The sequence below is a fragment of the Aphis gossypii genome, chromosome 3, assembly GCF_020184175.1.
Source record: "Aphis gossypii isolate Hap1 chromosome 3, ASM2018417v2, whole genome shotgun sequence".
Lineage (NCBI taxonomy): Eukaryota > Metazoa > Arthropoda > Insecta > Hemiptera > Aphididae > Aphis > Aphis gossypii.
In genome coordinates this window covers 10,920,747-10,932,138 of record NC_065532.1, presented here as the reverse complement: position 1 = coordinate 10,932,138, position 11,392 = coordinate 10,920,747, and the positions used below count along the sequence as shown (strand labels likewise).

Here is an 11,392-nt window from a genome sequence, read left to right as displayed (position 1 = left end):
AAGACTTGCGTAATGAACTTACGTCTTGATTATTTAGGCACATATTTCAATTTTTATTTGAATAATCTTATTGCAATATGCTAATTTTTAATTTTGACCTATCGACATTAATTGATTATCTAAATTTATTATGTCTTCATCAAGTTAACATTTAAACATCACTTGATCAATTCGTGAATTTTATTGAATCAACATCACTACAATATACGTAACCACATACTTGTCGGCCGTAGCCTGTAGGTAATAAATTTACGAAGTGCGTGCGAAATGTGTGTTGTGGCTTGTCGTGTAGATATATATATATATATATAAGTAATAATAAGCGATATAATGTGAAAATGACTATAATAATGTAGAGTAAAAGAAAAATTAAAAAGTAAAAATCTTAGTAATTTACTTATAATGGAGCAAAATCAAAGAAGTAGGAAAACAGAATTTTTATGCAATATGTTTTTACCAAAATCGATTATTAAGTGTATTATATTATTTTGTACATTTTGAAATGATTCAAAACCGAATAACCATAGATACGTGTTTTGGAGTTTGGAGAAATATTTACTAACATTTATACTAACATAATTTATACATGGAAATAAAGGATTATTTTTAAAATATTTAGATACTTTTAAGCTTTTTATAGACATTTGAAATTTTTAATTTTTTTCTTCTTTAAATGAATTTCTCCAAAAAACACTAAAATACATTATGCAAAATCCACAAAAAAGACCATGTCTTAACTCTTAAATACTTAAGTCCGTCCAGATCTTATTAGCTTATTAGTAATTATAAAATTAACTATATTTATGAGTGTAATTTTAAATTAGTATAATAAATTAACTGATCTTTTTGTACATCATTTGTACGTCTCATATAAAATTAAAAAATTTTCTTGTTTATTAACTCTTTTAAAAACCATTAGGTACATAGACCACTATTCTCGTCATAAGCTGACTGCTTAATCTACTTATACAGTAATATTATACATGACATGTATATATTATATATGTACCTATATATAGTATTATAATATACATATTAACTACCTAATACTATTATGTAATATTAAGTATTAATAACATGTATTATACTTATAAATAGGGCAAGGGACTTCTAGGAGTTTGCATATTTTTCAATAATCATTCAAAACATAGCTAAGTAATATAGAAATTTGTTTCGTGGTAATACGAGTTCATATTTAAAATTTATAGTTGCATATTTTGCATATTTGACCATTTTTAATATGAAAATGGTAGTTTTATAATAAAATAAATGTTTTATACAAACAATATTAAATATATTATAATAATTATTAAATAATATAAAAATATATTCAATTTAAAAATGTTTTTTAAAAAGTTATTTTTTTTATTTTAGACTAGAACTTGGGTATTTGAAGAATATCAATTATTTATTATGACAAGTTTTTTTACTATAAATTAAAATTTTATTAATTATGTCTACATATTAAAATAAAAAGGTTTTTATTAAATACTGTTATTTATTTTTTTAAGTGCATATTTTAATAGCATATTTGGTAATTTTTAAAGGCATAAATGCATACATATTTTAAGGTTTTTTAGGGAATGAAGTCCCTAGTCCTACTTATAAACATAGAACGAATATCTGACATTTAAATGTAATTTATCTACTACGTTTTACACTCTTAAGCTAAATATAACAACTATGTTATATTATGTATTCAGTATTGTAGTGTTAATACTAATATACTGAATATATCTAAATACCTACAAACGAGAAATATGAAACCAATAAAATGTTTAACTACCAACTTGAAAAATAAAAACAAATACATTGTAAATCTAGATATACGAGTACCTATCATATTTCATTATAATTTATTATTTAATACCTATTAAATGTGTTTCAGTTGCTCTGGCTTGCGGTCTCAAAGACTCGGTGCGTCTTAATAACTTATTCACGTTGTTGAATTGTGCAATCATGGTCATAGTCATCGTTGGTGGATCATTTCACAGTAAACTTCATTTAGTTAGCCGATTTGCTGTTAACAGAATTTAGTGACTTGTATAACTTATTTCGATTTTCGTTTTCCCGGGCCACAGTCGATTTCAAAAATTGGTCACTACCGAAAGCTGAAGTACCCAGCTGGGCAGGAGAAGGCGGCTTCTGGCCGTACGGTCTGCAGGGAGCACTGCAAGGGGCGGCCACTTGCTTTTATGGGTATGTAGGGTTTGATTGTATAGCTGCATCTGGCGAAGAAGTGAACAACCCTCAGAAGTCATTACCGTTGGCCATCATATTGTCACTGTTCATTGTGTTCCTCGCATATTCCGGTGTATCAGCCGTCCTTACGTTAATGATACCGTACTACTCGCAGGTGGGTAAACACTATTGAAAATAAACTCACCTAATTAGAAATTACATAAAAACAAATATATAGTTGATTAATTTTACAAAAAAACTTGTAATTTAATCATTTTTATAAAAATATCATATTTATGCCAATACCTATAAATCTTACAAAATTTTTAATTTAATTCTGTTTTTTTTTTTTTGTTATTTTTGGTGATAAATCTAAAATTATTTATCCACATAAAATTCAAGTCTTAACTTATCTATTTAAAAATTATTAAGGAGCAAATATTAAGAGTTTTATGATATTTATATAATAAACGTATAGAACACGTAAGTATTTACAACTTACAAGGTGTATATTTCAACGTTAGGTCAACGTCCCAAGTTTGCCAGTTTTATATCTATAATATTAAAATATACACACGAATATTTCAATTATTTACTTATGCCTAGGACGCAAATATGCCACTAAGTCACGCGTTCGACGTTATTGGATGGACACCTCTGAAATGGATCATAGGAGTGGGAGCCGTTTTTGGAATGTGCGCCTGGTAAGTAGATACACTGAACTCTGAAGTAGGCACTTGTCGAAACATAATCCTATATGACTATATATATAAAGGACAAAAATTTCCCTATATTATATATAAATATAATATATATTTGGTCCAATAATATTTCGTACTTCGTAAACACTGCTGAATGTAATATATACAGTCAAATAAAATGTATTTCATTAAGTTAAGTTACAGTAAAACAGGATTAAAAAAGATTGGCAAGTGGATACCTCTCTGCTGTACATTATAGGTGTCGATCGATTCACAATTATGAGAGTATTAAATTAGAATTCAATGATATATTATCTTATACGAAAAACAATTTCTAGCGGAAATGGCCTATAATATCGAGTGGCCCTCGGACATAAAGTAGGTCACTATAATGGCCAATGGGTGTGTCGATTTGAATCCAATGAGATGATTTTTCAGCCTAAGGCTAGGATATATATTTTCCATTGGGTGGTGAAAAAAGTGGTTTATGTTTTAATGACCTGACCTAAATACCCCAAAATTAAATCTTGTACAGAAAATACCAATTTAAACAACTGGTGTAATATGTTTCAAGCTTTTACGACAAATAATTTTTAAACTATAACAAAAATCTAAAATTATTTGATAGTAATCTTTATTTTACGAGTGAATTTTGAATTTTGCAAACATTTCAACTAAGGATAAAAAATTTTAATTTAATATTAAATTTAATGGTTTAAAATATTTTATTATCTGGCCAATTTAAATCTTTTAATAATATTTCATTAGGTACAAATCGTGATTTTATGCTATTAAGAATAATATTTAAAACTAAATAAGCATTTGACTTAAAATTTTGAATAAGGAGTTATATTTCTAACTTCATCTGAACACTTTTCTCCAGATGTTTTTTTTTTTTTTTTTTGAATACGCTTAATAGGAAAATATTCTTGAATATCTATCAGGTTTTCTTCATCAAAAAACAAATTAATTTTTTCTGCAAAGGATTTGCATTTTATATATAAAGAGTTTATGTAATTTTCATTTCTTTTTTTTCAATTTGCTTTTTTAAAGTTTGTATACACTGTATAATATATACAAATATGTGTATGTGTATGTATATATATTAGGGTGGCCCTTATTTATGAACTTTCAAATTTTTAATTTCTTACCCACCCAATTTTTTTATTACCATACGAAAGTTATGTGGGTTAAATTTGGTGATGATTAATAGCCCCCTTCAAGTGCCACAAAAGGGTTGAATATTGATAAATAGGGTAGTTTTAAGGGTTTTTTGATTTAACTCAAAATATATTGCATTAGACATAAAATTATATAGACCCTAAATTGTAGATTTAGATATTGTCTATAAATAACGTTCTTACAAAATTTCTGGTAAAACTAATATTTTCTGTGAAAATTAGAATAAAATAAAAATTATTACCTTTTTCTGAAAAAAATACAAAACGTTCAATATATTTTCTATATGATTGCTTTAACGATAACAAACTTACAATAGTTCTTCAAAAATTTGTATATAACTAATGTCTAAAGCTTATTGTACAATTATTGTTTTACATTAAGAAATTAATCTTTAAGTATACAAAGTGTTAACTTAATATTAAAAAAAATAAATTGTTTACCTACACAAGTACATAATGAATATTGATGTCATTAAAAATAAATAGTGGTTCAATGGAGTAATACAATATGAAAATTAGATACGTAACATTCAAGTAAAATATCTATTAATTATGAACGAATTAATGTATTTTTTTTACGATCAGGGTAATTTTTTTATAATCATTTATAACTTGTAATAAAAATTGTTTTTTATTTTCGTCTTTCATCAATATACTATTGTATTATTGAATTAACTTAACGCCTCTTTCTGCAACATAATTTACGACTCAACAGATATAATATTGCTCAATATGTTTATTTAAATTATTAAGAAAAAGAAAAAAACCAATACTTACACAAAATAAACAATGAAAAATATATTTGTTTTTAAATTACTAAAGTTACAATCTTTTAATTTTGATAATATAATAGTGCAATATTAAAGTAATTATGAATTGGACATAATACTCCCGAGTCTATAGGATTCCAAACCAATGAATTAGAAACTTCAGCCTGTTGTAGAACAAAATACATGTTCAATAAATTGAAACCACCATACCTAAAATAACAATAACTTAGATAAAAATATAAATACAATGCCAGTATATATTCAATTTTAATTATTTACACTAATGACTGGTAGAGGTCAACGTGGAATGTTTTTTTAGGATTGTGAAGCAACACGTCATATTCTCCTTTGCCTAATTGTGTGAGTTTGTCTATAGAGTTAAATTCAATCTTTGTAGATACTTTTGATCTTTACCATTTGAATTTAAACTCTCGGTCTCTTCCATTGTATATTTTACTTGCATGAGATCCATATTATACTGAACCAAGACTAGGAGAAAAATAGATTTGTGTTAAAATTAGGTAATTTGGTTAATCTATAATCTGTGGCACCAAACTAGGTAATTGTATTTCCAGAATAAAATATTTTACCTTAACACACATTGGACTTAAAAAAAATAATGGAAGTACAATATAATTTACCTACCTAATGCTAATTTAGTTTTGGGACAGTTAAAGTTTGTATCCAACCAATATTCAATGAGCTGTTCTTCGCTGATTTTTTCAAAGCCAAATTCTGGTTGATACTCAATTTTTGGTATTATTACAGTTCAGCTGCAAGTTTCAGTAATTGTCAGCAGGATCGACTGCCGTTCTTCATACGGAAGTTCAGCTGATCAACTTAGTGCATCTGATCGCAGTCTTTCTCACGCTGGTCGTATATGTCGTATTTTACGCGTTGATATACCAACAATCGGATTCCATTCAACGTTCGAATAGAGAAATTACCGATTTCGGAACTAGCAAGAAAAATCGCCATCGATCCTTGTGGCTGTCGCCGCCGCCGTTGTTTTCAACCATTTTGTTATTTCAACAATTCCGACTAATCGGCGACCGACCTAGGGATGGGAGATTATTGGTATCGGTTTTTTGTTCAGCAACAGACTTTTCACGAGATAACGAATTTTGTACTTTTGTGTAAAGAAGTAACCATCACCTGAACGAGGGCCGTAGCTGAAACAATATTTATTGACAATTAAATAATAAACACACACATACACATATAAAGACATAGAAACTTTACACATCATCACAATTTTACACTTTTTCTTTACACAGGACACGTCATCTCGTCGTCCGAAGAAATGTCTGACGCTGAACTACAATCCGTAATCCAATCTCCCATCCACTCGGTCGCTGGATCATCGGAATTATTGAAATAGCAGAACGGTTGAAACCAACGGTGGCGGCCGCCGCAGGGGTTGCTAGCGGTTTTTCTTGCTGACCCGGAATCGATAATTTCTTTATCCAAACGTCGAACGGAATCTGACTGTTGGTATATCAACAAGTAAAATACAACGTACACGACCAAAGTAAGAAAGACTCCGATCAGAAGCACCAAGTTTAGCAGCTGAACTTCCGTGTGAAAAACGGCAGTCGATCCTGCTGCAGGTGATGGCATTGCAGGCGCAACGAGTTCACGCAGATATTGCAGAGACATTTAAAGTTATTTGCAGTTTATACGATAAATATAAATAAATGGCTGGCGTTTTAACAAAACAAATATTTTTAGCAAAATATAGTGTTGTAATATTATTTATTGACAATAACATAATAGACATCATACAAAAAAAAACCATGGTGATCAATTACGATAAAAAAAATTCGATAGCTTAATAATAATTATTTAAACATTTTTTTTTTTAATAAAACGACGTTTGACGCAGTAAAAATTAACTTGATTAGGTATATTTAACGGCGGCTTATTAAATATATTATACATTATAAATATAGGGCTGGGATTTTAAAGTATACCTAATAAGCAAAAAAAAGCAATAACTGTTTTGCACTGTTTTAAAAAAAGAAGCATATTTATTTTTAAAAAAGCATGACTAAAAATTAATATGAAATATGAATTAGTTATAAAAATTAATAAAAAATTTGAAAAATTAATTATAGTTAAATAAAAGAATTAACTACCTACTATATGTATATTATATATATATATATATATATATGTTCGACAATCGAAACGTTTCTACAGCCGTAATATATCGATTGATAATAGCAGCAATAATAAAGTTGAATAACGCTTTCAGTATGTTCGGTTCAATGTACCCGCTGCCGAGAATTTTGTACTCTATGTCCAACGACGGTCTGATATTCAAAAGTTTGGGGAGAGTACACCCTAGGTTCAAGACTCCGTTTTTTGGAACGATATTTGCCGGCGTCATTACAGGTACGTAGTAATTTAACACTCGTATAATAATTTAAGTATGTACTCAGAATTATGTTAATACGAGTATATATAGGTACAGAATGATGATTACAATAATATAAAATATGTATATCTATTGGTTATTTCGATATTTATTTAAATATATTATCGGTTTTTTTTAAGGTTTTTTCTCCGCTCTACTAAATCTTCAACAACTAGTGGACATGATGACAATCGGTACTCTGCTCGTATACGTCATGGTCGCTGTGTGCGTACTGTACACGAGGTAAACTCGAAACTTTTCGGTTAAATTCTCCTCGGAGCTTGACAATTTTATTTATACTAATATTTTACGGCAATTTGTATAACAGATATCAAGAACAGAGCGATATGGACTATGATATATTAGCTGACGAATACATAGAATCTACAGCGTTGGTCACGATAAAAGTAAAACATACAAAAAAACAAATATTGAAACAATTATTCAACTTCCACAAATTCGTGAGGGCAAACAGTCTTAGTAGTTATATCGCGTCTTTACAAACGACGTGTTTCAGTAAGCAAAATATTGTTTAAAAACATCAAAATACCTAATTTTAAAACATTTTTACATGTATTTATAAAAAAAAAAATGTAATTTCAGCAATAGTATGTTTTCCTCTTGCTCTCTATTTAAGTCACTGGTACGAACTAAACAGTACCCATTGGATTATTGTCTATGTTCTTATGGGTGTCATGATATTACAACTTATATCCATCGGTATGCAACCGACGTCTAAAACTCCAGTAGCATTCAAAGTAAACAACTACCTAATTATTATAATAATCAAAGTTCTATTGCTTTACAAAAATTATAGCTAATTCGAATTTCTTTTATATATTTAATGTTACAGGTGCCATTTGTACCGTTTACTCCCGCACTGAGTATATTTATAAACATTTATTTAATGTTCTTTTTTGACGTATACACCTGGACAAAATTCATCATTTGGATGATCATTGGTTGGTATTTATTATATCTTAAAGATTATAAAATTTTAGACTTACAGCTTATTGATTTAAATTAATTAATAGTAGATAGATACCTATACTAATCATAATATAATTCAGGAGTTGGCACATTTTAAACATTAAAATGACTAAAATGTTTAAACAAATGAGTGTCAACAAAATACAATGTAAGGAACAAATGCAGTTTTATTACTCTACTAAAAGTACACGGTGTTTTGCGTATGCATGCGTAAATACGTAAAATCGTAAACTTTGCTAAGATATAACTTCTAAAATAATGAATTGCGAGAATTTTTGAATTAGACTTTTGTAATCAGTGCTTTAAAACACACATTTTTGGGGGGGGGGGGGTCGGAAAAATCACGTGGGTACTAAATTGCATTTATACCCATTGTAAATATTGAATAAACATTCAAAATAAAAATAAAAATAGTTACCATAAAATAATAACATTACAAAAAAAGTAGGTGTAATACAATAATATTTTTTATTTTTGCATTATTAAATTAATTATTATTTTTAGGTTTTTCAATTTATTTTGGATATGGTATCACACACAGCAAGGAGAACAATCCAGAAATAAATATTATCAATAGTAATCAATCAAAATCTTCATTAAATGTAGATTAACATATTTTTAATATATTTTTTTAAGAACATTTTCTCGTTATAATATTTACTATCAAAGTATCATTGAAGATAATAAACGAATAAAAACATTGTTAGGTATGTACATAAATACTAAATAGCAAAAAGCTTACCTTATTGTGCAAGCAGCCAGTTGCCCAGTCAAGAAGATATATCTAATCATTCGAGTTGATATTCTATCAATTTGTCGTTGTATCCTATACACGATAGCTAAGGCCGATGCACTAACTTGCGTGCACCATGAAGTGTGAGTTGAACACTTGAACTTCACTTAATTTGTGGATATTATAAGTATGATGACTAGTATAAGAGTTGTAATCACGAAACAAATTATTAGGTATTTAGGTCAGGTTAGGCTATAACGGGAATGGCAAAGCTATTATGAGGCGGCACTGCTCAAAAAGATTTTGAGGACATGCAAAAAATTAAAATATTTTCATTAGGTACATAGGTAAGTTGGCAGTTTACGTTAGTACGTTACTGCTCTCAGTCGTGTTGTCACCTTTACAGAGCCGCGCCGAGTCATATGTTTTTATATTATTTTTATTAGATGTAGATTCGTTTACCTTTTTTATATTAATACATATATTAATTGTACAATAGAATTACGATAATTTTATGGGGCTTGGTAAGTTCCCTCACGAAACACGCAGTAGGTAAATGAACACGTACGTAAGTTCCTACACGAACAAAAATATACTGAAGACTGAAGTGCATAATATTTCCTAGATACGCGGCGGTATAACGGGATTACTATCTACTTATCTCTATTACCTATGATTAGATAAATGGTAATCCACTGGTTGAATCCAGTTCCAGTACCTACTCGTTGACCAGAGGTAACACTGCGAGTTCAAAAATAATTTTTGGCACGAAGAGTTCAAATAATTTGCCACCCCTGAGCTATAACAAAAAACAAAATATCTCCTATATACATTTTTAAAGGTAGTATTGTACCTAATACGTTTTCAAACTTAATGGCATACCTAATAGTTACCTATCGTACTATTTCGTGTACTTTGTTTACAAATAGGGCTCGGATTTTAAAGCATAATGATCAACTAACAAAGTACACAATCGTTTAAAAAAACAAAAAAACATTAACAAAAATCAACGTGAACTAGTTATAAAAATTTTGAAAAATTAATTTATATTAAAAAAAAGAATTAACTACCATTTATTTCCATAGATTTGCAGTAGTGAAACTGAATCTTATATTGTCCGATAGAATAATTTTATGCATAGAAAACAAATTCTCTACATCCACTGTGATCGGTGCATACTAATCATAATATAAGAGATTTCAAATTACAACACTAAATCTTAAATTTTGAAATAATCGATATCGATATTATAGGTAGGTACTCTAACCGTATAGGTACTGAAAGCTATAGGTATTATGTTAATCGATAATCTACACATTTAATCATCAAGCAGATAACTAAAACAATAGTAACTAAATATAATAAAAATAATAATAATTAGACCGCATTCTAGGTGTTTACATTTCTTATTAATTCATTTATTTTTATTACAATAGCATAATAAACGTATAAAAAATCCACAGGTATAATTGAAATAAAAAGCAAAAATAAATCGGTTTATTTGAAATCAGAATGACGTGAAACTAATTTTTGTTTAAAAATTAGATGTCTATCTCATCCTGCAGAGGCGTAGTCAAGATTTTTCTATAGGGAGGGCTAAACAACAAAAAAATTAATTAACACTTTTTAATAATATGAAATATATTAATTAAATAATTAAAATGTATAAGAAAATTTCCATTTTTTAATTTTAATATTTTAAAACAATACAAAAAATACGGCCAATATGGGGGGCTCTATAGAGAGAGCCCCCCTTGGCTATGCCACTGATCTCATATATAAAAAAAGAAGCATATGCTTTAAAATCCGAGCCCTATAATTATAATAATGAAAAATTAAAATGATATGGCATGTAAATCTTAGAAGGGACCAATAATGCAACCAAAACATTCTTTCAGAAAAATATGGATTTTGACATGACTATATTATAATATTAATATAACATTAATATTTATAAGTTTTATAACTATTAACCTTTAGCTATGAATAATATGTGATAATATACATGATCATTGATCAATAACGTGATTTACAATTATTATGTCATTAGCAAAAAGTGTTTAGAAAGTATTAGGCGAGTTAATAATGCTTATTAAATACCTTAACGGTAGAGCGTTGGTTATTTTCACTATGGAATTGTCGTAATATTATTGTATAACCATTAGTTTTATTTTTAATTATGTAAAAATTTAAATTCATCATAGTTTAAATCACCGTTTATTTATCTGTACCCTTTCTCAGTCCCTATAAGTGTGAATAATTAATGCCTTACTATACTGTAATAAATATTCCATAGCATAAGTTGGTCTGCATATTTAAATCAATTGCAATATTTGAAATAAAAATAAAACATTAAAAGTAAAAGTTACAGTTATAAAAACTATAATTTAAAATAATACAAAATACTAAGGAATTTT

General features: G+C 28.1%; 1 protein-coding gene and 1 long non-coding RNA gene across 2 annotated transcripts in view; one reads left to right on the top strand and one right to left on the bottom strand.

The window, feature by feature from the left end:
* The window catches only part of LOC114122317 (high affinity cationic amino acid transporter 1-like), a 16,555-nt gene extending 7,673 nt beyond the window's left edge, over positions 1-8,882 (top strand). Inside the window, exons 4-12 of the mRNA XM_050204844.1 lie at positions 1,889-1,993; positions 2,082-2,356; positions 2,788-2,885; positions 7,091-7,230; positions 7,393-7,495; positions 7,581-7,768; positions 7,856-8,010; positions 8,106-8,214; positions 8,747-8,882. Coding sequence (XP_050060801.1) covers positions 1,889-1,993; positions 2,082-2,356; positions 2,788-2,885; positions 7,091-7,230; positions 7,393-7,495; positions 7,581-7,768; positions 7,856-8,010; positions 8,106-8,214; positions 8,747-8,853 — 1,280 coding nt within the window. The 3' untranslated portion in view covers positions 8,854-8,882. The remainder of the gene's footprint in view (positions 1-1,888; positions 1,994-2,081; positions 2,357-2,787; positions 2,886-7,090; positions 7,231-7,392; positions 7,496-7,580; positions 7,769-7,855; positions 8,011-8,105; positions 8,215-8,746) is intronic.
* LOC114122326 (uncharacterized) lies at positions 4,137-5,619 on the bottom strand. Its single transcript, XR_003592267.2, has 3 exons — positions 5,479-5,619; positions 5,113-5,322; positions 4,137-5,043 (listed from the first exon to the last, which is right to left on the bottom strand). It is a non-coding gene; the product is annotated as an uncharacterized LOC114122326 (long non-coding RNA).
* Positions 8,883-11,392: the final 2,510 nt, after the last annotated feature.